At 58.1% G+C, this 27494-nt stretch overlaps 1 protein-coding gene across 1 annotated transcript in view; it reads left to right on the forward strand.

Annotated features, from left to right (window-relative positions):
• The window catches only part of LOC128824799 (2'-5'-oligoadenylate synthase 3-like), a 28686-nt gene extending 15168 nt beyond the window's left edge, over positions 1-13518 (forward strand). The window contains exons 7-12 of the mRNA XM_054006711.1: positions 5089-5298; positions 6894-7182; positions 9453-9628; positions 9892-10142; positions 10718-10865; positions 11905-13518. Of these exons, the coding sequence (XP_053862686.1) occupies positions 5089-5298; positions 6894-7182; positions 9453-9628; positions 9892-10142; positions 10718-10865; positions 11905-12075 (1245 nt within the window). The 3' untranslated portion in view covers positions 12076-13518. The remainder of the gene's footprint in view (positions 1-5088; positions 5299-6893; positions 7183-9452; positions 9629-9891; positions 10143-10717; positions 10866-11904) is intronic.
• Positions 13519-27494: the final 13976 nt, after the last annotated feature.

Here is a 27494-nt window from a genome sequence, read left to right on the forward strand (position 1 = left end):
TCATATCTGCAACTAGCCGTCTGCATGGAAAGATACGCCAGCAAGTGGGCTGGTGGGGCCCAGACGAAGGAGGACCTGATTAAACTGCTGGTACTGGAGCAACTGTATGAGCGGTGCCCATCCGACCTGAGGCTGTGGTTGGTGGACCGAAAGCCAGAGAACCCGCGACACGCAGGGCAGCTGGCCGATGAGTTTGTAAAGAGCCGGTCAGGGGGTGGCAGGGAGGAGCCCCAAAGGAACAGGCCCGCCGCGATGCAGAGAGAGAGTCACCCTGGGACCTCCCAAAGGGGGAATATGGGGAATCCCCTCCCACGGGGAATGCCCAGCGTCAGGGACAACCGACCGGCTCGAGGGGACCCACAGGACATGAGCTGCTATTACTGCGGCCGAAGAGGCCACGTTCGGGCCCAGTGCCCCAAGCTCAAGGACAGACTGAGCAGACCGAACCCGCATAGGGTTAACTTGGTAGAGGCCCAGACGGACGAGGGGCAGGCTTCTCACGCAAGAGGGACTGGCAGCTTATCAACTTCTCAAGAGAGAGAAGGGCCCCAGGCCAGCTCCTCTAGGGGGCTGGATGCCCCCGACTCAGGGTTTTTGGTTTATACGGTGGGCGCGGGGCTGTCCCTCCGGAGAGAGTACCTTGTTCCCCTGGAGGTGGATGGGAGGAAGGTCAATGGATACTGGGATACGGGCGCAGAGGTGACGCTGGCCCGGCCCGAGGTGGTGGCCCCAGATCAGGTGGTGCCCAACTCCTACCTGACCCTGACGGGGGTGGGCGGAACACCAGTCAAAGTGCCCGTGGCAAGGGTACACCTGAAGTGGGGGGCCAAGGAGGGCCCCAAGGATGTGGGGGTACACCCGTATTTGCCCACTGAGGTATTGATGGGGGGGGACCTGGAGAACTGGCCAAGCAACCCCCAAAAGGCACTGGTTGTGACCCGCAGTCAGAGCCGGCGAGGGGCCCTGCGCCCTGGCCTTGGGGGGGGTGCCTTGCCTGAGGCGCAGGACCCTAACCTGGTGGGGAGGGAACGCCCAGGGACACGGCTCAGGGAGGCTGCAGCTTCAGACCCAGCGGGCGAGAAAGAGCAGGTGGCCATCCCTGTCCCAGCTGCTGAGTTCCAGGCCGAGTTGCAGAGAGATCCCTCCTTGCGGAAGATAAGGGACCTGGCCGACCTCAATGCGGTACAGACCATGGGACGAGGTGGCTGGAAAAGGTTCCTGTGGGAGAAGGGGTTCCTGTACCGAGAATGGGCTCCCCCAGGGAAAAGGGAGTCAGGGAGGATCAGGAGGCAGCTGGTGGTACCCCAGAAGTATCGCCGCCAGCTGCTGTGCCGGGCCCATGACATTCCCCTCTCAGGGCACCAGGGAACCTGGCGTACCCAGCAGAGGCTGCTACGGAGCTTTTACTGGCCTGGGGTCTTTGTTACTGTCCGACAGTACTGCGGATCCTGTGACCCCTGTCAGAGGGGGAGGAAGGCCTGGGACAAGGGGAAAACAGCTTTAGGACCCTTGCCCAGCATAAAGGATCCTTTCCGGAGGGTGGCCAAGGTTAAAAGGGCGGCTCTAAACCAAGAGAGCCCAAAGCACAGACCTCCAGACTGGAGTGCTGGGAGAAGACCACAGCCCAGTTGGAACCCCAGAGGTATGGGGGTGGGAAAAGGGCACAGGCCGCATAAACCTTCCCACATGCGAACTGCGAGTGCCATCAAGCACCCCCGACCTAAGGGGGGGTGTGGAACTGAAGGGGCCTGGTGTAACTCCCACCAAGGAACTGGAGGGATGCGGGGGCATCCATGGGAACGGGGGTAGGTTCGAACTTCCCCAGGTCACTGGCTAAAGTGACCCTGCTCAGTTCGGTCTCCAAGGGGGGAGAGATGTGACGAACTGGGACTGTTCTTGCTGGGGTGTGGGAATGCTGACAGGGGAGTGTGACTAGGATGGTCTGCATCGGGGGATGGGAATCTGCCCAAGGGAACATACCTGAGCTTGTAACATGAGAACCCAGGAGGGGGTTGGAGGTCAGGTGACTCCGGGGCCCGGGAAACTGAACAAAGGCTGTGGGAGGGGTCGCTGAAAGCAGAGTGCTGGAGGCAGGCTGGAGAGATGGCTGGGAGGCAGAGATGGCTCTGACCCCCCAAAGGGGGGTGGGCTGGCATGCCCTGGGACCCCAAGCTGGACCTAACTGAGGGGGGCCCTGTTGTCTGTGCCTGCAAGACCTGTCTTGGACTGTATTCCTGTCATCCAAATAAACCTTCTGCTGTACTGGCTGGCTGAGAGTCATGGTGAATCGCAGGAAGCCGGGGGTGCAGGGCCCTGAGTCCCCCAATACTCCGTGACAACCTGACACCGAATTCCCGGACGTGCCGCCCCAATAGCGGACCGGGTCCGGCCCTTTGTATTGGCCGCCCCAAGCACCTGCTTCCTAGGCTGGTGCCTGGAGCCGGCCCTGCTCGTGTTAACACCTTTGAGGCTCTGGGCACATTTATTCCATCAAAATGAATGTAACAGGGATGCCCATTTAACATGGGTCCTGCTGGGTTTCCACAGCAGAGCAGGAAAGATGAGAGGTACTTGGGGGGAGAGTGTATCTGTTTTCCTGGGGGACGCTATTAGGAAGGAGTGGGCGGGCGGGGGGGTGGCTGTATGGAGAATTTATTCCCCCTGCCAGTCTGGGGGCTTGCGGGGAGTAGGTCCTGCAGACAGCAGCACAGAGACTATGGTACTGAATGCAGCCAGCCTGTTCAGTCTGTGCTGGAGAGACGCAGGCAGCCTGTGGGGGCCAAGCCAGGAGCTCAGTGGACAAGCTGGGTGACCAGCTGGAGGCCCTGGAGAGCCTGCCCGTGCTGGGATCACCCTGACGGGCACCGAGTGGGGCAGGGACAGTGTTTGTGAGGAGAGCTGGCAGCCTCTGGCAGCCAGAGGGGACGTAGCCCTAGGGCTGGTCCCAGCAGAAGCCATCTGGACCAGAGTAGGGTTACCATTCGTCCGGATTTACCCGGACATGTCTTCCTTTTTGTGCTAAAAATAGCGTCCAGGGGGAATTTATAAAGCACTCACAATGTCCGGGATTTCCCCCCTCCCCCGGAGCGGCTGGGAGGGCTGCAGGAAAGTCCCGGGCTGGACTCCGGAGCAGCTGGAGAGGAGCTCCGCCCTGCATTCTGAGCAAGTGTCTCAGCACAAAGTGCAGCCCTCCCCTTTTGCAACTGGGAGCGGTTACTGCCATGCAGGGTAGCAAAACGGGAGCGAGAGCACTTTGTGCTGATACAAGGGCAGCTCTCCCCTGCAACCCGGTCCGGACCAGGGACCGGGTTTTGTTGTGCAGGGCCAGGGACCGGGTTTTGTTGTGCTGGGGAGCTCAGCCACGTGTCCGGCTCGCACAGAGCCCAACACCCTGTTCTGAGCAGCAGGGTAAGGGGGGGCAGGAGAAGGGGCAGGGAGGTTCTGGAGGGGGCAGTCAAGAAACGGGGGGGGCTTTTTGGGGGGAGTGGAGAAAGTTTTGGGCAGTCAGGGTACAGGTAGGGGGTAGGGTCCTGGTGGGCAGTTGGGGGGGGGTCTTAGGAGGGGGCAGTTAGGGGACAAGGAACAGGGAGTCTTAGGTAGGGGGTGGGGTTCTGGAGGGCAGTTAGGAGCAGGGGTCCCAGGAGGGGGCAGTCAGGGGACAAGGAGCGGGGGGGGTAGGGGGTTGGGAGTTCTGGGGGGGGCTGTCAGGGGGCAGGGGTGGGGAGAGGGATCGGAGCAGTCAGGGGACAGGGAGCAGAGGGGTTTAGATGGGTTGGGAGTTCTGGGGGGGAGCTGTCAGGGGGCAGGAGTGGGGAGAGGGATCGGAGCAGTCGGGACAGGGAGCAGAGGGGTTTAGATGGGTTGGGAGTTCTGGGGGGGGCTGTCAGGGGGTGGGGAGTGGTTGGAAGGGGCGTGGGAGTCCCAGGGGTCTGTCTGGGGGTGGGGGTGTGGATAAAGGTTGGGGCAGTCAGGGGACAAGAGGCAGGGAGGCTTAGATAGTCCTGGGGGGCAGTTAGGGGCAGGGGTCCCAGGAGGGGGTAGTCAGGGGACAAGGAACGGGGGGAGGGTTGGGAGGTCAGGGGGGGTGGGAAGTGGGAGGGGCAGGGGCGGGGCTAGGGCGGGGCTCCTCCCATCCTCTTTTTTGCTCGCTGAAATATGGTAACCCTAGACCAGAGGGCCCCAAGACTGCCCTGCGTCTGTGAGGGCTGACTGCCAGTGTGCCCAGTAGGGCTTCCTGAACCCGGAGCCACACTAGGGTTGCCAGGTGTCTGGTTTTCGACCGGAACACCCAGTTGAAAAGAGACCCTGGTGGCTCCGGTCAGCACTGCCGACCGGGCCGTTAAAAGCCCTGCCCTGTGTTCACCCCTGAGCCGGGCCGCCCAGCTTCCAGCATGGCGAGCTGAGGCTGCAAGGGAGGGGCCGGCCGGGAGCTATGGAGCTGGATGTGGCCCGCGGGCTGTAGTTTGCCCACCTCTGCTCTACTCCTGATGCACCAGCAACAGACAGATTGGGTAAATTCCCGTTCCAGGGCCCGTGAGTGAGTCCTGCGCAAGCCCTGGGAGGGGAATGCAGGAGGAGGGGAGGACAGTGTTTGGCCTGCGGACCCTGGATTACTGCTGATGATGCAGGAGGTGGAAAAACAGGGCAGGACTGTCAGAATCCAGCTGGCCTGGAACCATCTGGAACTTGCAGAGTGAAAACATGGGATCTGAAATCACTGAGACACAGTAACGGTAGAGCTGCGCGTTCACCCTGCCAGGGCCACGCGTGCCTAGCATCGAACAGGCCAGCTGAGCTCGGCACACGGGCAGCTCTGGAAGGCAGGGAGAGATTCCAGCTAACAGCCAGGAAGTGGGGCGCAGGGCAGTGGACTCCAAAGCATTCCTGAGGCAGGCAGGGAGCAGCGTGGCCCTGGGAGAAACGAAACTGATCAGAGAGCCGAGGAAATGAAAGGAGGCGAGGCCTCTGTGCAGCAACCAACCCTCTGCAGCTGCTCTTCCCCTCCCCACCCTGTGCCTGTTGCAGTCCAGAAGGAGCAAGGTACAGTCCCGCTCTGCCAGGGGCACACACAGGCTAGTCCCGGCCTAGGCAGCCCCTGTTGTCTCCTCACCAGCACCAGTCATGGGGCTCTACCAGACAGCAGCTGAGGAACTCGATACGTTCATCAGCAACGACCTGCAGCCCAACAGAGTTTTCAAGAACCAGGTCAGCACAGCCATTCACATCATCTTCCTATTTCTGACCCAAAACTGCTTCAGAAACTCCGGCTCTGCAATGCGGGTGCTGAAGGTGGTTAAGGTGAGCGATGGAGATGGGGTGCACACAGCAGCCCGACCCTGCCTCTCCAGGCATTGGGGGGAGTGGGAAGGGGAGGGGGAACAGTCCAGAGGTGAGTGTACTCAATGGTGAGTGTACAACAGCTAGGGTGATGCTGTTGTGAATCAGGGCGCAGCGCCGGGGACCCCTCTGCCTGTGTCTGAAGAAGGGGCGAGCGAGAGGGGAGGTGGGCCTGGTTCCCAGGTGCAGGACTCCAGTGTGGGGAAATGGGGGACAGATGGTCACTGTCAGTATTTGTGCAGGGCTGTGTCTGGGGAGAGCCAGAGGGCAGGCAAAATACCTGCAGAATTGCCCTTCCCTGAGGGAGACCCCCCCGAGCAATGGCCCCCTGGGACACGGGGCTCGGGGTCTGGCGTTTGAGGCTGCGCTGCATCAGGCAGGGGATGATGCCAGGGTCAAGGGTGGAGAATGGCCGTGGCGAAAACTGAAAAACCCAGATTTGCACTAAAATCACTGTTTAGTCACTCTGGCTATGGGCTAGGCAGTGACCTCGCAGGGGCCTGGGGGAGGGGAGCAGAGACGTAGTCACTTTTAGGGTGATGGTTAGCCTTGGATGGGCCCTTGCCCCCACTCCAGCCCCCCCAGGCTGTTTCTTTTGATCCCACAGGCCCCGTCCAGGCCCCTAGCCATCACTCTGACCAGCCCCCAGCCCGGCAATACGTCACATCCAGAGAATCTGTCACATTCTTTTGGAAAGTTTGCCGAGCTGCGTGCACTGAAGTTGGAAACACACAGCTCAGGCCACGTGAGCAACGCAGCGTGCGACCCGCTAGTGTAAGGAAAGTTAACAACACTAGTGACCTGGTATAAAGCTGGGAGCAGGGGGCTGTTTAGCTCACCCCTGAGTCCCCCTCCCAGCTGGGCGCACTGCTGCCCCTGCCACCCCCCTGCGGTGCTTGCACATGGTCTCCTCCAGGCTTTTAACAAGTGAGGTCGGACGAACCTTCCAGAGATATGTAGGGGTCCAAACAAAAATAACTCATTTTTGCCAGCCCCCTTCCGGGCTCAAATGGTTCTTACCCCACTGGGGACCCCTCCGCCCCTCCCCGGAAGCCCTTGCCTGGGCTCTTAAATAACAACTGGTACCAACATTGGGCCTCCGGCCCCACCCATGCTAGATCACCAGGCCCCGTCCTTTATCAGATTTCCCCTCCCAGACCACTCTGCCTCCACTGGGGAGCAGTTACTCACGTGAGTCGCCTGCTGATGTCAAATGAAGAATTGACCAAGGGCCTGACTCTGCGGGAGGGATGCGGCTGAGATCCACGGTGTAAAACCCCTGTGACTGGGACCAGAATCAGCCCTAACTCTTGGGGAAGCCCCTTTTCCCTGCTCCTCCGATGCTCAGTCCCAAGGCCAGGACTCACTTTGCCACAGCCACGGGCCAAAACCACATCCGCTCGGCCCTGATCCCACCCTGTACTCATCAGTGAGCGTGGGATGTCCCACAGGGGGTGTCTCCAGGGTGACACAGGAAGCCGCTCCTCCATGCGGGTGGGCCACAGCTGAGCGCTCTGCGGAAGGACTCAGTGGGACCTCTCTGTCTCTGTCTCCAGGCCGGCTCGTCGGGGAAGGGCACGGCCCTGAAAGACGTCTCCGATGTGGACCTCGTCGTGTTTGTCAGCTCGATTACGGATTTCCGGGCCCTGAAAGCAGAACGGAAAAAAATCATTGCTGAAATCCAGACAAGGCTGGAGGAATGCAGAGAGTCCCTGGGAAAAGACCTAGAGCTGAGCATTAAGAAAACAAAGTGGGAGAACCCCCGTGTGCTCACTTTTACCCTAAAATCGAATACCATGGATGAACATATTGATTTTGACGTGCTGCCGGCTTTCGACGCTCTAGGTAAGATGCACTGTTTCCCAGGGCAAGGGCCATGTTTCTCAATGACCGTCTAGTCTCTCTGGATTCCCATGGTGCGTTGCCAGAGCTGTTGCTACTTTCGAGATAGCAATGGCTCCATGTTCTCTGGGGTGTGCTGGGTTGTAAGCACGTGACACCAGGTTTCAGAGTAGCAGCCGTGTTAGTCTGTATCCGCAAAAAGAACAGGAGTACTTGTGGCACCTTAGAGACTAACAAATTTATTAGAGGAAGGAGGGGAATGGTTAATTTCTCCTTGTTTTAAGATCCAAGGGGTTTGGATCTGTATTCACCAATGAATTGGTGAAGGTCTCTCAAGGCTACCCAGGGAAGGAAATTAGCTTGGGATGGTGGCAGCGGACCAGAGCTAAGCTGGTAGTTGAGCTTAGAAGTTTTCATGCAGGCCCCTACATTTGTACCTAAGCTGGTAGTTGAGCTTAGAAGTTTTCATGCAGGCCCCTACATTTGTACCCTAAAGTGAACTTTAGGGTACAAATGTAGGGGCCTGCATGAAAACTTCTAAGCTCAACTACCAGCTTAGCTCTGGTCCGCTGCCACCATCCCAAGGCTAATTTCCTTCCCTGGGTAGCCTTGAGAGACCTTCACCAATTCATTGGTGAATACAGATCCAAACCCCTTGGATCTTAAAACAAGGAGAAATTAACCATTCCCCTCCTTCCTCCCACCAACTCCTGGTGAATACAGTTCCAACCCCCCTGGGATCTTAAAACAAGGAGAAATTAACCATCCCCCCTTCTTTCTCCCACCAACTCCTGGTGAATACAGATCCAACCCCCTTGGATCTAAAACAAGGGAAAAAAGCATAAGCTTTCGTGGACTACAGCCCACTTCTTCGGATGCATGAAGAAGTGGGCTGTAGTCCACAAAAGCTTATGCTCTAATAAATTTGTTAGTCTCTAAGGTGCCACAAGTACTCCTGTTCTTTTTGCAGGTGACACCAGGAGATTTTAAGGGGAATCCATGGCCAAACTCCCCCACTATGATTTGCCAATGTATCCGATGTGTGTAGCTTTGCAGGTGTAAATTCACGTGGATGTTTAAGCGCGTGGATGTGCCTCACCCACTGGTCAGTGTGGGTTATGGCTTCCCCTCTCTATCCACTCCACAGAGCAGAGGAGTCTGTTACCGTACATTTTAGCTTTAGCTCACATTGTACCATGCTTGTAGTTCTGCAGGATCCCAGTTCGATCCCAGGTCAAGAAGGAGGCCATCACACATGCACACCATATGCACACCTGATCTCCTCCTTGTGCACTAGCCCTCATCAAAAGAAAGCACCATCCAGGGACTGCGTTTCCTGTACCTCCCCTAAACTGCTTCTCTTCCTCTCGCTTGTCCTGCCCAGCTGTGATTCAGAACAGAGGCACCAGCCAATAGTGCCGGAGGGCGGGGGGGTTGCTAGTCACTGTTTAAATTTACCCATTCAGGAGCAAGCAGGCAGCATTTGGAGGACACCACATGGCGCTCAGGGACTTTCAGAGAGTGGAGCCTGGTACAACAGGCTACTCAAAGCTTCAAGCACTCGCTCAGCTCCGTGGGAAGGAGGGGCCAAGTGTGAGGGGCAATGCATGGCCGGGGGAGGACCCGGATTACAAGCTGGACCCAGCTAAGGACTAGCACTCCCAGCCCAGCTCCCCTCGGTCCCGCTCCAAATCCTGCTCCTTTCTGGTGACAGTGCCCTCCGGTCCCCCTGCCCATCTCGCCCCCCGCCCCACGAGAGCTGCTCATCACCTCAGAGCTGCTCTGATCTGCCAACAGGCCTGAGGGGCCTCCAGAAACAATCCTCACAAGCTGCATGAATTCTCTGGGCCGGCGCAGCTGTGCCAGCCACGGGCAATGTGCTGGGCCATGCCCCAGCCCGGCTGAGCGGGCAGGCCAAGGGTGCACCTGGCAGGAGCCCACTGTGAGGACCGGCCCCTGCCCAGGATGGAGTCTGGCCCCTTCACTTTCCCCTTCCTTTCAAAAAACCTTGGAAAAAACAATCTGAGGTGGGAGTGAGCAGGCCGAAGTGTGTCCTTCTGCCACGCAAAGTAGTTCCTATGGGAAGGGGAAGAGAAAATAGCAGGGAAAGGTCAGGAGCCAATGGGCACTGGGTCTGTGATTGTAACGCCAAGCCCCACTCGGAGTAGTGGGCACAGGGAGCGGGGTGGGGAGTGGTCATGCCACCCGCAGCACTTGGTACGTACAGTGTTTAGTTACCCTTGGCCTACACGCCTGTGTTCCTTCTCTGCTAGGCCAGCTGTACAGAGGCTATAAACCCGACCCCCAGGTGTACATCAGGCTGATGGAGAGCGATCCCGAAGGGAGCGAGTTCTCCCCCTGCTTCACCGAGCTGCAGAGGAATTTTGTCATGGCTCTCCCCACCAAACTGAAGAGTCTGATCCGCCTGGTGAAACGCTGGTACAAACAGGTACAGCAGCTGCACGGGCCCCCCACAGCCCCCTGCAGCTCTCGGGGGACAGAGTCATGCTGGGAATAGCCAGCTGGAGGCCCGGCAGGCACCAAGGTACCCTGGAGAGGGCCATGCTGCTGGGAGTTCCCACTGCCCCAGCCCTGGCTGCCCTGTCTCCCAGCCCTTCCCACCCTTTCAGAGTGGATTTCGGGGCACAGATTAGGTGTGAATGAGGGTTTGTTGCCTGTCGGTCTCACCTCTCTTCCTTTTGTCCGTCCCAGTACGTCCTTCCCCACAAAAGGAAGCTGAGGGGGAAAGAGTCCCTGCCCCCCCAGTACGCACTGGAGCTCCTGTCTGTCTACGCCTGGGAGAGAGGGGGCAGGGATCCAGCCTTCAACATGGCCGAGGGCTTCCGGACGGTGCTGGAGCTGATCCGGCAGCATGCCAAGCTCTGTGTCTTTTGGACCATCAACTACGGCTTTGCGAATGAAACCCTGGGATCGTACCTGAAGTCTCAGCTCCGCAAATCCAGGTGTCTGCAAACACCCACCCACCCTTGTGTGTGCATCCCGGCGCCCTGTCGCCGTGGCGATGGGGCCCTGCCCGTGATCCCCCCCTGCACAGTGAAGCTGTCACTGCAGATGACCCAGACACAGCATCCTGGGGGCAAGGAGAACGAGAGAAGCCCCAGCATGAAGTGGGGCAGGGCTTTGATGCTCTGAGCGGCCAAGACACCCCGGTGCTGGGTGAATACTGGCAGTGGCAATAATGATTAACACCCAGTGTGTGGGAGAGGCTGGGGAGTGGAGCTGGTGGAGGAGGGAATAGGCGGGTGGGATCCAAGAGACAGCCGGGGTCTGAGAGAGACCAGGCTTTAGAGCTCAGGGCTAGGCAAGGGCTGACAGCGAGCAGAGAGCAGCTAAAGCAAGCGAAGAACTTCTGGGCCGTCTGGCCACTAACTAGCCGCAGCGTGTCCTAGGAAGGACCAGACGGGAGCTTAGCAGGACAGAGCCGGAGGGGTCAGGCAGCAGGGTTATGCCCAGCTGGACTCTGCCTCTGCCCGGCTGGAGTCTGCACCGTGACTCTTCGTGTCTCCCTGAATTTCAGGCCCATCATCCTGGACCCGGCGGATCCGACGGGAATCGTGGGGCAGGGGAGCCGCTGGGACCTGGTTGCAGAGGAGGCCGAGCTCTGCTGTGCCCAGCAATGCTGCCGGAAGCGCAATGGAGCCGCGGTTCAGCCCTGGAATGTGCCGGTAAGGGCAGGATGCCCTGCAGTGGGTCATAGTGTGTCTAAGGCTAGGTCTACACTACCCGCCTGAATCGGTGGGTAGAAATCGACCTCTCGGGGATCGATTTATCGCGTCCCGTTGGGACGCGACAATCGATCCCCAAATCGGCGCTCTTACTCCACCAGCGGAGGTGGGAGTAAGCGCCACCAACGGAAAGCCGCAGAAGTCGATTTTGCCGCCGTCCTCACAACGGGGTAAGTCGGCTGCGATACGTCGAATTCAGCTACGCTATTCACGTAGCTGAATTTGCGTATCTTAAATCGACTCCCCCCTGTAGTGTAGATGTACCCTAAGGGTGGAACAGCCCAGCCCATTGGGTGTCCCCTCCCGTGCACTGGAGGGGCTAGGATAGCCCAGGGCCCTGTTCCACCTCCCCACGGCTGCAATGCCCCCTCCCTGCAAGAGAGGCAGCAATTGCATTTGATGCCTCTGTGGCCCTCGGTGGTCTCTCCTCCCTGCGCCAGCCGTCGCTGACCTGCCCGTCTGTCCGACTCTGGGGCTGTTGGTCTCTGTCATGGGGACTTTGCTCTGTCCTACTGAGTCACACAAAGCAGTGTGCACAGAAACTGCACCGGGCTCCTTCCCTTGACTTCTCCCAGACAACCCCCTTGGCTGGGGGAGGCCAGGGGCCCCTCACTTCAGACGCCCCCAGGTCTTCCCACCTATTCAACTGCACCGTGCACCGTGGTCACCTGGGTTCACTTGTGCCCCCATCTCCCTCCTTTGCCAGCTCACACAGTAGTGAGTGCTTGATGCGACCTGGACTGGTAGGGGTGGGGGCTCGGGCTTGGGCAGAGCAGCCTTGGGGTGTGGTCAGGAGGCACCTGAAATGTCAAGATTCATTCTTCCTTGAGAAAACAATAATGCAAATCCTTAATTGTGCCCGTATCCCACGGGCCCGTGGTGGTGGCGGCCGCGGGGACCTGGCTCTCCCGGAGCCCCCGGCTAAGGGCGATTTGTCTGGAAAGCAGTAACCCGCCAAGTCGGTTTTTCCCTATTTCAGCTGCAGCAGACACAGATTGCAGCTGAAAGTGATTTCGTGCTGCATTCTCGGACTGCGAATGAAGAATACCCCATCACTGAGAACCGGATGTTTGCACCTGGCGGCCACGCTGCCCCGGCCATGGGGCCAGCACACCCTGCAGAGCAGGAATCCGACTGCACGCTCCTCTGACAGCTGCCTCGCAGCCCCCCACCCTGTCAGGAGCCCTCCCTGGGGCAGGGTGGGCATTACTGGGAGGGTCTCTCCCTGCTCTGCAACTTCCTCCTTTCAGAAAATGGCCCCTGGGGGCCGGTTGAGGACCAGCCCTGGTGGGACGTGACCAATCGGCTCGTGCTGCGTGCTCCCACAGCTCCCTTCCCCCTCCCTGCTCTCTCTGGGCTTGGCTGACCCCTGCATCCCTCCTGCCCCAGTGACAGCAGGCAGCACCCCCTCCTGAGTGTGATGGAGAGCGCTCCCTGGCACAGAGGGAGCCGGGCCTATAATAACGATCCCCTGTTCTGAGCACCTGGCTCTGTCTCCGGCCAAGGGTAGATCCCCTGCCGGTGACCCTGGTTCTTGCCTCGGCTGCCTGCCTGGGGCTTGGCACCCGCTCCCTGTCCAGCACTGGGTGAGAGGAGCAAGGCCTGGGTGGCACTAGCGCTGCCCCAGCAGGGCCAGGCGTGGAGGGGACGTCGAGGGGTTCAGAGTCGGGGGATGGGGATGGTTCGGGAAGGGAACACGGCTCGCGTTTGCTCCTTGACACTCTGCCCCAAAGGGAGATTGGCAGCCGTAGCTGCCCCCTGCCTTCTGCTTCACTCCCAGCACGTGCCCTGGTGCCTCCCTTCTCCTTCCCCCAGCTCCGGTGCAGGGGACCCGGGAAGGGGGCGGAATTGCTCTCACTGGCTCTGCGTGATGGGCACTGTGATCTCCGAGTATTTCCCTTGCCAGCCTCAGGACACTGGTTCCTGGGGATGTCAATCTGTGACGTGGTTTCTCCGGCCTGGGGGTATTTGCCCTTCCTGCTGCTTGCTGAGATATGTGCCGTTTTGGGGCATGTTTGAAGGACGGCTGGTGGGGAGCCACACACCCAATGGGGCAAATCCCCCTTGAGTGAAACACGGGTCTCGCTGGGTTTCTATTGGCTGGGCAGGAATGGAGGTGGGAGGGGGTTAGTCTGACACTGCCCCACGGGGACATGTTTCCGAGTGTGCTGGGGAAGGTGTTTGCAGGGAGGGTTTATCCTGGAACGTCCCCTTGGACACAGCTGGGATTTAGTGTCAAACACATCATTTATTCCCATGAACCCAGCCGATCCGCCCCTCCCCCCCCCCCCCCCCGCAGGGAGGAGGAGCTGGGGCCTATTGCAGCTTGGGTATCGGCAACAGATTGCGAGCTACAGTCAATCCTCATTAGCGTCACTTTATTAGCGGTGACGGGGGTGAATACAGCTGTGCTATAGTTATTCCTTTCTGTGCTTGCACCTTTAATCTCCCGGGACTGTACAGTCTCAGAACCAGGCAGCCGTTCGGCTGAGTCGGGGAGACGCACACCGTGCTCCTCATGGAGACTTTGCCTAGGTCCTTTCTTGTATTTTTATTGTTCTCTTAACGGAAATAAAGGTCACTTGCTGTATGACGGGACAGCGGTGATGGTTTATGATCTGACAAGAGCTCAGCTTGTCTTCCCGATACCAGGCATCTCTGGGAACGAAGCCGAGCATCTTTTTACCTGTAATTCAGCACATTTACCCAGAATCCCCAAGAGTACTGAACATGGGAAGCCATAATGCCCTTCTTACTGGTCGCTTGCCCAGTGCTTAATTTGTGCCAGGGCTTGTCAGGGCTGACCCCCGGTACCTCTGGGCCTGGCAGTTCAGTGCCTCTGGCACCGCTGGGCCTGGCAGTTCAGAGCCCGGCACCTCTGGACCTGGCAGTTCAGCGCCTCGGGCACCGCTGGGCCTGGCAGTTCAGAGCCCGGCACCTCTGGGCCTGGCAGTTCAGTGCCTCTGGCACCTCTGGGCCTGGCAGTTCAGCGCCTCTGGCACCTCTGGGCCTGGCAGTTCAGCGCCTCGGGCACCTCTGGGCCTGGCAGTTCAGAGCCCGGCACCTCTGGGCCTGGCAGTTCAGCGCCTCGGGCACCTCTGGGCCTGGCAGTTCAGAGCCCGGCACCTCTGGGCCTGGCAGTTCGTAGCTTGATCCCCAGCACCTCTTTCCTTACAAATGAAGCACTGCACTGGGCAGAGCAGACCTGCCCCTCAAGGTCTGGGCTTGCCTAGCTGTCTGTCTAAGGGTGCAGTGAACATTTCCTGTCCCTGCAATGTCAGGCCTGCACAATCCCATCCTTTCCGTTGATGTGATTAATTTCAGTGTGACACCCAAACCTACATTAACTCTGTGTCCAGTGAACCTGTCTATGGGCCACCTTAGGGGAATTCTAGGCTGTGATGGGACCGTCCACCACTGAGGGCAGTAGTGCCTAGCGGTCAGCCCACCCACCACCTGGCATGGCCCCTGGAGGGTTCGGAAGAGTCCAGCAGAGATACATATTGAGCCCTAAGGGTCCTGGGAATGAATGGTGCTTGGGGAAGGAACCTGCCAGAGAAGCTAGGGCGAGGCTCCCCTCTCACCCAGCCAAGTGGGAAGGCGTTGGGAGCCAGGGAGCAGCATGAAGGCTGCCTCGTCCCACCCTCCCGGCAGGCAGGCGCTGGCAGGAGAAGGCTGCTCTGCGGAGCCCTACAGAAGGGAAGGCTACTTGGCAAGGGGGTTCAGCTGGAGGGAGCTGGCAAAAGCCTTGCAGCCAAGCCACAGGGAGGGACCTGCTGCTTTAAGGCGGGTCGGGCTGGCTGTCCAAAGCCAAAGAGGCCGGCTCCGCGGCAGGGCTGGGGGAAGCTCCTGCTCGGAGGAGGGAAGGACTGACTAGTCGCAGGCAGGAGCTAGGGGAGTTCTTCATCGCAGCCCAGGTGCTGCAAGCTAGGCTGGGAGCGGTGGATGGGGATGGGTCACTGCCAGACAAGTGGTGAGATCCCAGGCGGGAAGAGCAGCATCCAGAGGTCTGGAGACAGATGTCAACAAGCTGGGCAGAAGGTGGCAGTGGCCCAGGGAAAATGGTGACAGGATGCAAGGAACAGTCCTTGGCGCCTAAACGGGCCCTGGGCTGGAAGCCAGAGGAGAGGGCGGGCGGGCCCAGGTGCTCCACCATTCCCCACGGCAGGGGGAAGGTACGGGCATCAGAGGGAGAAGAGGCCAAGTAGGGTGGGCCCCAGATGGAGGTTGAGGACTGGGATCAAAAGCCACTAGATTTGGGGGTTTCCTATTGGGACTTTCCTGCTAACCTGGAAGGGAACTGGGCTGAGCAGTGACCTGGTGTTGCGGATTGTGGGGGAGTTAGGGCCCTGCACCCCTCTTCCCGAGATTCACTGCGACTCTCAGCCAGCCAGTAAAGCAGAAGGTTTATTTAAGGACAGGAACACAGTCTCAAGCAGAGCGTGTAGGTACGACCAGACCCCCTCAATTAGGTCCCTCTGGGAGGTTCAGGGAGCTTAGACCCCAGCTTGGGGTTCCCTGCGTTGCACCACCCAGCCCCAACTGAAACTAAACTCCAAGCCCCTCCCGCTGCTCCTCTCCTTTGTTCAGTCTCCCGGGCAGAAGGTGTTAATTCTCCCCACCCCCGTTCCTGGCTCAGGTTACAGCTCAGGTAGCTTCCTTCAAGGGAAGTCCCACATCCCCACTGCAACCCCCCTGCAACATTCCCAGGTCAAATCTGCCCTGCTCCCTGCTCCGTCACATCTCTCCCCCCTTCGAGACTGAACTGAGCGGGGTCACTCTGACCAGTGACCTGGGGAAGTTCAGGGCTCCCTCTCCGGGACAACGCGTCCGCTATCAGGTTGTCACGTCCCTTCACATGGACCACGTCCATGTCATAATCCTGCAGGAGCAGGCTCCATCTCAGGAGCTTGGCGTTGGCTCCTTTCATCTGGTGCAGCCAGGTCAGGGGAGAGTGGTCGGTGTGCACGGTGAAGTGACGCCCAAAGAGATATGGCTCTAGTTTCTTGAGGGCCCACACCATGGCCAGGCATTCCTTCTCGATGGCCGCGTAGTTCTGCTCCCGGGGTAGCAACTTCTTGCTCAGGTACACGATGGGGTGTCTCTCCCCCTTTTCATCCTCCTGCATTAACACCGCCCCCAGTCCTGTGTCTGAGGCGTCGGTGAACACCATAAAGGGCTTGTCAAAGTCTGGGTTTGCCAGAACTGGGCCACTGACCAGAGCCTCCTTCAGCGCCCGGAGAGCCTCCTGGCACTCCTCGGTCCAGACCACTTTGTCTGGCTTCCCCTTCTTGCACAGCTCAGTGATGGGGGCGGCTATGGCGCTAAAGTGGGGCACGAACCTCCGATAGTATCCTGCCATCCCAATAAAGGCTTGGACCTGCTTTTTGGTTTGAGGAGCGGGCCAGTCTCTGATCACCTCCACTTTGGCTGGTTCCGGCTTTAGGCAGCCGCTTCCCACCCGGTGGCCTAGGTAGGATACCTCAGCCATCCCCACCTTGCACTTCTCCGGTTTTACGGTCAGCCCAGCCTTCTGGAGTCGGTCCAGCACTTGTCTAACCTGGGATATGTGGTCCTCCCAGGTCTGGCTAAAGACACAGATGTCATCGATATACGCCACGGCAAAACTCTCCATCCCCCTCAGTAGCTGATCCACCAGGCGCTGGAAGGTGGCCGGCGCTCCCTTGAGGCCGAAGGGCAGGGTCAGGAACTCATAGAGCCCCAGAGGGGTGACAAAGGCCGATTTCAGCCTGGCATCTGCATCCAGCGGCACTTGCCAATAGCCCTTTGTAAGATCCATGGTGGTAAGGTACCGAGCACCTCCCAGCTTGTCTAGGAGCTCGTCCGGCCTGGGCATGGGGTAGGCATCGGCCACAGTGATGGCATTGAGCTTCCGATAGTCCACACAGAACCGGATCGACCCGTCCTTTTTGGGGACCAGCACCACCGGCGAGGCCCAAGGGCTGGAAGACGGCTGGATCACCCCCAAAGCCAGCATGTCATTGACCTCTCTTTCCAGGTCCTGAGCAGTTTTCCCTGTGGCTCGGAAGGGGGAGCATTTTATAGGCGGGTGCGATCCTGTCTGCACCCGGTGGACAGTCAGATTAGTGCGTCCAGGCTGGTTGGAAAACAGCTGCTGGTACAGATGCAGCACCCCTCCGATCTCAGCTCGCTGGGCAGGGGTTAGCCGATCAGAGAGGGGAATTGCTTCCAGGGGGAAGCCAACTCTTGTCCCAGGGAATAGATCTACTAAAGGGTCATCTCCCTGCCCCTCCCACTGTCCACACACGGCCAACACCATATTCCCCCTGTCATAATATGGCTTCATCATATTCACATGGTACACCCGGTGGTGGTGTGCCCGGTTCGACAGCTCCACCACATAGTTTACCTCGTTTAGTTGCTTGACAACCTTGAAGGGCCCTTCCCAGGCGGCCTGGAGTTTGTTTTTCCTCACGGGGATGAGGACCATCACCTGATCCCCAGTGGCGAAGGCGCGGGCCCGTGCTGTGCGGTCATACCAGACCTTCTGCTTCCTCTGGGCCCTGGCCAGATTCTCCCTGGCCAGGCCCATGAGCTCGGCAAGTCGTTCCCGGAAGGTCAGGACATACTCCACCACCGACTCTCCGTCAGGAGTGGCCTTCCCCTCCCATTCGTCTCTCATCAGGTCCAGGGGCCCCCTTACCCGCCTTCCATATAGCAGTTCGAAAGGCGAAAACCCGGTAGACTCCTGGGGTACCTCCCTGTACGCAAACAGCAGGTGAGGTAAGTACTTGTCCCAGTCCTGCGGGTGCTGATTCATAAATGTTTTCAGCATCATTTTTAGCGTCCCATTGAACCTCTCCACCAGCCCGTTGGATTGGGGGTGATATGCTGAGGCCCAGTTGTGCCGGACCCCACATCTCTCCCACAAGCACCGGAGTAGGGCCGACATGAAGTTGGACCCTTGGTCCGTCAAGACTTCCTTGGGGAACCCCACTCGGCTGAAAATGGTCAGCAGCGCATCCGCCACAGTGTCTGCTTCAATGGATGATAAGGGCACTGCCTCGGGGTAGCGGGTGGCGAAATCTACCACCACCAGGATGTATTTCTTCCCAGACCGGGTCGTCTTGCTGAGAGGTCCCACTATGTCCATGGCCACCTTCTGGAAAGGCTCCTCTATGATGGGCAAAGGTCTCAATGCTGCTTTCCCCTTGTCCCGGGCCTTCCCCACCCTCTGGCAGGGGTCACAGGATCGGCAGTACTGCCGGACGTTGGTGAAGACCCCGGGCCAGTAAAAGTTCTGTAGCAGCCTCTGCCTGGTGCGCCGGATCCCCTGGTGCCCTGCGAGAGGGATGTCATGGGCCAGGTACAGTAGCTTGTGGCGAAACTTCTGGGGAACCACCAGCTGCCTCCTGATCCCCACGACTCCACTTCCCCCGGGGGAGCCCACTCTCGGTACAGGAACCCCTTCTCCCACAGGAACCTCTCCTTGCATCCTCTCCTCATGGTCTGTACCACACTGAGGTCAGCCAGGCCCCTTAGCTTCCGCAGGGAGGGGTCCTTCTGCAACTCGGCCTGGAACTTGGCGGCTGGGGAAGGGATGGGGACCTGCTCCCTCTCGTCGGCTGGGTCGGAAGCCCCAGCCACCCCGCGGCCTGTCCTTGGGTGTTCCCTCCCCACCCGGGAAGGGTTCGGTGCCTCCGGTGGGACATCCTTCCCAGGGTCCGGGCGTAGTGCCCCTCGCCGGCTCTGGCTACGGGTCACGACTAAGGCGGTCTGGGGGCTGCTTGGCCAGTCCTCTAGGTCCCCCCCCATCAACACCTCAGTGGGCAAATGGTGGTGCACTCCCACGTCCTTGGGGCCCTCCTTGGCCCCCCATTTCAGGTGTACCCTCGCTACGGGAACCTTGAATGGGGTCCCGCCCACCCCGGTCAGGGTCAGGAAGGTGTTGGGCACCACCCGATCTGGGGCCACCACCTCGGGCCGGGCCAGTGTCACCTCTGCGCCCGTGTCCCAGTATCCATAAACTTTCTTTCCATCCACCTCCAGGGGAACAAGGCACTCGCTCCGCAGGGACAGCCCCGCGCCAACCCTGTAAACGGAGAACTTTGAATCCGGAGCATCTGGCCCCCCAGAGAAGCTGGCCGGGGGCCCTTCTCTCTCTTGAGCAGTTGATAAGCTGCCAGCCCCTCTTGCGTGGGAAGCCTGCCCCTCGTCCGTCTGGGCCTCTACCAAGTTAACCCGGTGCGGGTTCGGTCTGCTCAGTCTGTCCTTGAGCTTGGGGCACTGGGCCCGAACGTGGCCTCTTCGGCCGCAGTAATAGCAGCTCAGGTCCCGTGGGTCCCCTCGAGCCGGTCGGTTGTCCCTGATGCTGGGCCTTCCCCGTGGGAGGGGATTCCCCATATTCCCCCTTTGGGAGGTCCCAGGGTGACTCTCTCTCTGCATCGCGGCGGGCCTGTTCCTTTGGGGCTCCTCCCTGCCACCCCCTGACCGGCTCTTTACAAACTCATCAGCCAGCTGCCCGGCGTGTCGCGGGTTCTCTGGCTTTCTGTCCACCAACCACAGCCTCAGGTCGGATGGGCACCGCTCATACAGTTGCTCCAGTACCAGCAGTTTAATCAGGTCCTCCTTCGTCTGGGCCCCACCAGCCCACTTGCTGGCGTATCTTTCCATGCGGACGGCTAGTTGCAGATATGAGATCTCAGGGGTTTTATCTTGACTCCGGAACCTTTCCCGGTACATCTCAGGAGTCAGCCCAAACTCTCGTAGCAGGGCCCTTTTGAATAGTTCGTAGTCCCCTTTCTCTGCCTCTCCCAGTTGGCGGTACAATGCCACGGATTTGGGGTCCAGTAAGGGGGTAAGGACCCGGAGTCTGTCCGCGGGGTCCACACGGTGCAGCTCGCAGGCCGTCTCAAAGGCCTCCAGGAAGTCATCCATGTCCTCCCCCTCCTTGTATGGGGCCATGATGCACTTATCAAAGCTCCGTGCAGTCCTGGGTCCCCCCTCACTCACCGCAGCCGGGGGTTCGCTGCCCTTCAATCTCGCCAGTTCCAGGTCATGCTGACGCTGTCTCTCATTCTCCTGTCTCTGTCTCTCTTCATGCTGACGCTGTCTCTCATTCTCCTCCCGTTCACGCTGATGCTGTCTCTCTTTCTCCTCCCGTTCATGCTGACGCTGTCTCTCTTCACGCTGATGCTGTCTCTCTTTCTCCTCCCGTTCACGCTGATGCTGTCTCTCTTTCTCCTCCCGTTCATGCTGACGCTGTCTCTCTTCATGCTGTCTCTGTTGTTCACGATCCTCCAGCTCTCTCAGTTTTAGCTCTTTCTCCCATTCCAGCCAATTCCGCTCCCCGGATGCCGAACGTCGCCGGGAGGATCCTCTGCTGGCCGGTGGGCTTCGCCGGGGGGACCCCCTGCTGGCCGGGGGGTTCACGGCGCCTTCGGTATTTGCTGGGCTCCTCCCCACCCTTCCCCTAGGCATAGGAAGGAGGGGTCTCGGGAAGCCCTCAGCAGCCGGCTGACCACTCCCAGCTGGGACAGACACTGGTGCCTGCGCTGCATTTGCCAGGCTGCTTCCCTGAGACACAGGGATCAGTTCATTCGCGCGATCTTCCGCCTCCAGCTGGGCAATGAGCTGTTCTTTGGTGAGCCTCCCAATGCGCAGCCGCCTCTGCTTGCACAGCTCCACCAGGTCGCTCTTAAGCCGCTTGGCATACATCTTCCTGCTGGCCACTCACCGGCCTGTGTGCTCACAGCTCCCCACAGTTCCCAGGGGGCCCCCTAGTGTGCCAGCCCTTCTCGAGGTCACCACCTCTCTGCCAGGGTCGAGCTGCAGACTCCTCCGCCCCTGGGACCACTCGCTGCGATCCCCCCGGGGGACCCTGTTACTGCAAAAGTCCTTCTCGCTGGTCACACACTCCCAGGGGTAATAACCGTCTCTCTCTCACTCTTCAGCACGCCTGGTCCCCGTCAATCCCCCTTCGTTTTACTGCTCCCCAGTCACTTACTGCAGGAAGCGCCGTCCACGGGGTGCAGTAGATCCCGCCGCTGCCACCAGTTGTTGCGGATTGTGGGGGAGTTAGGGCCCTGCACCCCTCTTCCCGAGATTCACTGTGACTCTCAGCCAGCCAGTAAAGCAGAAGGTTTATTTAAGGACAGGAACACAGTCTCAAGCAGAGCGTGTAGGTACGACCAGACCCCCTCAATTAGGTCCCTCTGGGAGGTTCAGGGAGCTTAGACCCCAGCTTGGGGTTCCCTGCGTTGCACCACCCAGCCCCAACTGAAACTAAACTCCAAGCCCCTCCCGCTGCTCCTCTCCTTTGTTCAGTCTCCCGGGCAGAAGGTGTTAATTCTCCCCACCCCCGTTCCTGGCTCAGGTTACAGCTCAGGTAGCTTCCTTCAAGGGAAGTCCCACATCCCCACTGCAACCCCCCTGCAACATTCCCAGGTCAAATCTGCCCTGCTCCCTGCTCCGTCACACCTGGCTGGAGGGCTAGGCCAGACATGACAGAATGTTGTGGCACCAGAATGACCCCAGGGGGCACTAGACTGAAAAGAAGCCCTGTAACACCACACCCAGACCCCAGGGCAGTGCTGTGCGGGTGACAGGCGCGACGGCACAGCCTTGTAAACCAATAACCAATTCCCTTGCGCGTCTCATTTACCTTCCCTCCAAAAGGCAGCTTTGGGCATAACCTGTTATGAGTCCTTTGGCAAACCCCGTCTAACCCCCTTGACACTGGTCTGCGGGGCACCTAGCTTGTCCCTGCTCTGACGTGCTTTCTGTGTCCGGCACTTTGCAATAGAGACCAGTCACCCTCCCAAGAGACAGCCGGCTGCCGTGTGTGACTGCGTGCAGAGCCACCGCCCAGCTCAGAGGGGCGCGCAGGCATCACTCTGCCCTCCAGACCCTGCTTTGGCTCCCGTTTTGCCAGGGACTTCGATTTCAAGGCCCGTTCATTGCAAACGACACAAGTTCTCAAACACCTGGGAGGAGACAGCCTTGTTCCTGGGCACGGGGGCACCTTCCAAGGGCCAGAGGAGCCCTGTTCCTCCTGCCATCAAAGCAGGGTAACGGGGGGCAGAGACGTTCTCTCTGAGCAGCGGGCTGTGGGGGTGGCAAGGAGATAGCCAGCCAAATGGGTGCTCCTCTGGGACGCCTCCCTGTGCCCTTCTCTCCCCATGGTGACCGAGGGCTTTGGATTGTGGCAGCGAGTGCCATGGCTGGTGCCCTCGCTCCTAGTTACTGACTAAGGGAGGGAAATGATACTGCAATCGCCCTTAGGCCCAGCTTGCAGAAATGCCCCCGGGAGTGGCTGGACCCCGCCCTTTGGGCCGGAAGAAACAGTGAGGATTGGAGGAGGAAAGTCAGACACAATCCTGGCACAGCGAGCTACCAACTGTACCTCCCTGTGCCAGCCTGCTCCCTGTGCCTTGGCAGGAGCATTCACCCTAGGGAGGGCAGGCCATATTTCCATCTCTGTCTGCCTTTGGGAGCTGCTTTAAATTCCCCTGCGGCTGGGCAGCCCTGCCACAATCCTTCACTGCCAGCAGTGCCCCACCGTTGGGCAGCGCTACCCCCTGCGGAGGGCAGGATGGAGCCACCTCTGCTCGCCAAGCCCTTCCGGCAGGCTCTGTGCAGCCAGGGGGAGCCCCGTGCCCTGCACCCAGCCTGCAGGAATCCGCATGAAGCAGGGATGAATTTGGGCCCCAGAGCCCTTGGTGCCCGTGCCCCGGTGCAGCACCTCCAAGCCCCTAGTGGTGTCACTCACAGTTGTGTCACGGCCAGGCAATGCCACAGAGGGCCTCACTGCCTCGTGGGACAGTATTGCACCCGTGTGCTTTCAGTGTCACCTAAACGGGGTGGCATTAATCTCTAAGAGCCGCCTTGCTGCCCTTCTCTAACCCATCCAGGCTCTCGTCTTCTCCCAGCTCAGTGACTGCAGCCTCCCTGGCCTCCAAACGCCAGCTTGCCCTGCTTAGACCCTTCCCAATCCCAAGCTCCTCTTCCTGGCTCATCCCTGCCACCACCTCTGCTCTCTCTTTGCGTCCCCGCCCCCAGGGAGGCTGCTCCAGAACCGCACTCCTCTGATGGTTAGAAACCTACTTGGAATTTCCAGCCTCAGTTTACCCCCGGCCTGTTGATCCCCATTTGTTCTGTGCCAGCTTTGTCCTGTACCTTCTCCAGCTTGTTGCCAGCACAGAGGCCCGAGGACAGCAGCAGCGGGTTTGTTGCCCGGTGTGCTTCGCGCCAATAAACACACCAGGGGGAGAAGCAAACAAAGTTTATTTGGGATCCCAAAGCGGTGCTAGGAGACAGGCACGTCTCAGATCAAGCACACTAACAGAAACAGTTTTTCTTCTTTTATACATTTTGCAGTTAAGCCTCACCCCCCCCCCTTTCCCCTCTAGCCCTCCCTTTCTCCCCCCCATTCCTCCCTCTACCCCTCCCGTCCCTGGTAATAGTTACTAAGCAAATAACGATTACATTTAAGCAGTTAAGTCATTCTTGGCAGCTATAAGCCTAGCTTGTTAGTAACTTCTTTAAACCGTTATCTTGTCCTTTTTCCCTTCAGCCAGAAACATGCAGGCCTCATTATTACCGCTTGAGCAGGGGGTTGCACGCAGATAACTGGTTGCTTACATATTCCAATTGCACCTGGCTTTTGAGGTTGATTAGAGTTTAAACATGGAAGGATAGAGTTTGGTTCACTTAGGCCTAGTGCAGGAAGGCTTCATTGACATTAAGTGGCCTTCCACCCTCCCGAGTTACCTAGGGTGAGGCCTAGTGACGTCAACAACTCCCTCCTTTGAGAATACTCAACAAGCCTTTGGCTGAGTTTTCTCATAGTCTGTGGACAAGATATGATTAAGTGCTATGAAGCTGGGGTTTTCAATGAGAGGGTATGCCGGGATTTTTGGGGAACGGGGAGCACAAAGCTTACGGAGGAGCATCTTAAAACAAGCAATTAGGAGGAGGGTGACCAGGCACAGTACCACACCTGTGAGGAGGAGACGCACAAGGCCACCCCCCAGTCCTCCTAGATTGGGCAACCAACTTCAAAGGGAATCGAAAACCGTGGGTTTCCTTTCCTGGGCCTCCCACTGCTCGAAAGCCTGTTCGGCCGACAGGACATGCTTGTTAATGTCCTGTGAGTTTTCTGGGACATAAGTACAACATTCATTCCCAATAAGGGCACACACCCCGCCCTGGGAGGCTAAAACATAATCTAAGGCCTGTCTGTTTTGCAGGGACAGCAACCGGAGCTGGTATAGCTTTGAGTTAAGGCTCTTTTTTATGGCTAAGGTCTTATTGGCATACTTGGTGAGAAACACAGAGAGCCTACAATAAAATTGGGTTAGCCATCCCACCCCATGGGATGGGAGGAGGATCATACCCAACCTGTCTTCTTCCTTAATGGGCTCTGAGGTGGCATACAAAGATTTACGCTGCCTGGGGTGGCCAGGGGTTGTCCCTTAATGCATACTGGGATTCAATGGTACAGTTTTGTGACAAGGGGGTACCCGAGGTATTTCTTCCCCTACTGAACCATCCCCAGCAGATATTTGACCAATTTTGGGGGACCACCCTCCAGGGTAACCCTGCTGCGTGGTGCGGGATTTGGGAGCATACTCAGCAGTTAGAGAGGTTAAACTCTTGGGCAAAGCAAACCTTCAAGGACTCATATGTGTTTGTTTCCAAGTTAGTAGGGATCCCTTTCCATCCCACATGTGCCTGGGGGGAAACGGGAGGTAACGAGAGGAGTGTCCCTATGGCAAAGAGCACCACTGTGGCAGACCCTGGACCTGAACTCATGCTGGGCAGGTGACCCTAAGGCCTAACAATTACAATTCCCCAAATACCCACAAAATAACAATTACCAATAGCAGGCAGACTAAAGGCAAAAGGGACCAGGCCACCAGGTTAGGCTGGCCCTGTGAGAGTAAACACAACCAACGCTTAGAGTTTTCACGGGGAGTGCGCTGCGACTGTCCAAAGAGACCACAGGGCATTCCCAGCAGATCTTATTGTTTTTTTGAATAACAGTTTAAGTCCCAGGTCGTCGCTGGTAGTCCTTTTCCGTAGGCTGGACGGTCCACCGGAATCGCCTGGCTGCAAGGAGTGGACAGGGGCATCCAGCGGGAGAGGCTGCAAATCTCTGGTATACCTGTGGAGAGAACAAAGAACAGCAGACAGAGAGCACATATACTGAGATAAAAAGCCACACCCCATTTCCCACTCCCCTGCCAGAACCGGTGTACCGTTCATAGGCCATGCCCTTCCAAACATAATCTCGAAGGGACTGAGCCCTAACCTGCCCTTTGGGAGAGCGCGCATGCGGAGCAAAACAAGGGGTAAGGCATCAGGCCACTTAAGGGAAGCCTCTTGGCAGACCTTTGAGAGGTGCCGCTTAAGTGTCTGATTTGTGCATTCCACTACCCCACTGGCCTGCGGTCGCCATGGAGTGTGGAGCTTCCAGGGGATTTGCAGGGCATCCGATATCTTCTGAACAACTTGGGATGTGAAGTGTGTTCCGTTGTCAGATTCCATCCACTGGGGGAGTCCGAAGCGGGGAATGATCTCCTTGACAAATTTCAGAGCCACCGTTTTGGCAGTGTTGTTATGGCGTGGGAAGGCTTCAGGCCATCCGCTGAATCGATCCACCAAGACAAAAAGGTATTTGAATCCTTGGGTCCGGGGGAACTCAGTAAAGTCTATTTGCCAAACCAGTCCTGGGCCTGGGGTAGGTTCCAGAGTGGCTGGTGGCACTGACACTCCTGGTCGAGGGTTGTTCTTTTGGCAGACTAGACATTCAGCCTGTACCTGGGAGGCCAGGGGTGTAAGAGCCTCCCTGCCAGCGTATAATTCTTTGTTTCTTCACCAGCAGGGCCGGCTTTAGGAAGTGCGGGGCCCAATTCGAACAGTTTCAATGGGGCCCCGACAGGGATGACTAAAAAAAAAAAAAACCACGTAAAAAAAAACAAAAAAACCCACGTGGGGCTTGTACTCACCGGGCCGCGCTCCTAGTCTTTGGCGGCGGGTCCTTCACTCGCTCCGGGTCTTCGGCGGCACTGAAGGACCCACTGCCAAAGTATCGCCAAAGACCTGGAGCAAGTGAAGGACCCGCTGCCAAAGACCTGGAGCGCCGCTGGGTGAGTAAAAATTAAAAAGGAGCCTCTAGCCAGGGAAGGGATTCTCTGCCACTTGCCCCCCACTCTGGGCGGCCCTGCCACTGGATGCGGGGCCCTCTTAAGCGCGGGGCCTGATTCGGGGGAATTGGTGGAATTGGCCTAAAGCCGGCCCTGTTCACCAGGGTCAGTTCTTAATGTCTTTTGTAGTCAGGAATTCCTGGACTTTGTGGTTTCAATGAAGCAAGTGTTCCTTCTTCTCTTTTCCTGAAACAGTGTGGTTCAGCATCATACAGGGGAGAGGTTACTAGCACATCACCCTGTCTTTAAATAGGCTTATCATCAGTCGGAGAGTCCTCCCGAGGTGGAGGGATCTTTTTACAGTGAGAAGCCTGGGTCCAGGTGGGCAGTCCTTGGCACTTCACAGCGGTGTTGGTGGTTAACAGGACTTGGAAAGGGCCTTTCCAGTGTGGAGCCAAAGCAGTTTTTCATTGATGGACTTTACGTAGACTCAGTCTCCTTGTTTCAATGAATGGCAGGGCTGCTAGGGTCTTTGGGTAGCACTTCTTTTATCATTTCATTAATGCCTGGCAGTGTTTTGCAGATCTCATAGTTGCTTGGGCACATTTAGGCCCCCCTTTTCTTGGTTGTCAGCCAAGTCTTAGCTGTGAACAATGCCCTTGGATGGTGCCAGCATCTTATCTTTGGACTGAACTTGCTAGCTGTATTTTTTCCCTCAGTTAACTCGTTCTGTTCTTTTTCCTTCTCTCCTTCTTGGCTTCTTTTAACTTACAAAGGAAACTTCCACTCTTCACTCATACACCTTTTCCCAACAATGAACACATACACATTGCCATTATGCACCCTTCCAGCAAAATAACTTCTATACAGAGCTTTGGAGCAACAAACCAGGACGAGCACACCCACTTCTGAGGAGTCCAACAAAGTTCAGGAGGCTCACAGTGGCTTTAAGGCAAGGGGTGAGACCCACAGCAGCAATCAACAAGTCATCCACATATTGCAGGAGGAGGACCCTGTCCTCATTGTCCCGCTCCTCCAAGTCTCTGGCCAGGGCCTGGCTGAAAAGGGTGGGGGAATTTTTAAATCCCTGGGCCAACACTGTCCAGCAAAGCTGCTTTTTAACCCTCCTTTTGTCCTCCCACTGGCTCCACTCTGAGGCTTGCAAGGCTGAGGGCTCAATTGCAAGGGTCATTATCCAGGCATTCTCGGGGGGTAAGGTGAGGGTTATTTCATCTTGGGTGAAATGCAGGGTGGCTCCTAAGCGACAAAGCAGGTCCCGTCCTAGTAGAAGTGTTGAACAATCGGGGAGGTGAACCAGTCTGTGAGATAGAGTTCTGTTTCCCAAAGCACATTCCGCTGGGGCATATACTGGGCACTTGGTTCCTTTCCCTGTGGCACCCACCACAGTGAGGGAATCTGCCACAGGCAGCTGCAGGGG

The sequence above is a fragment of the Malaclemys terrapin genome, chromosome 16 (genome assembly GCF_027887155.1).
Source record: "Malaclemys terrapin pileata isolate rMalTer1 chromosome 16, rMalTer1.hap1, whole genome shotgun sequence".
Taxonomy (NCBI): domain Eukaryota; kingdom Metazoa; phylum Chordata; order Testudines; family Emydidae; genus Malaclemys; species Malaclemys terrapin.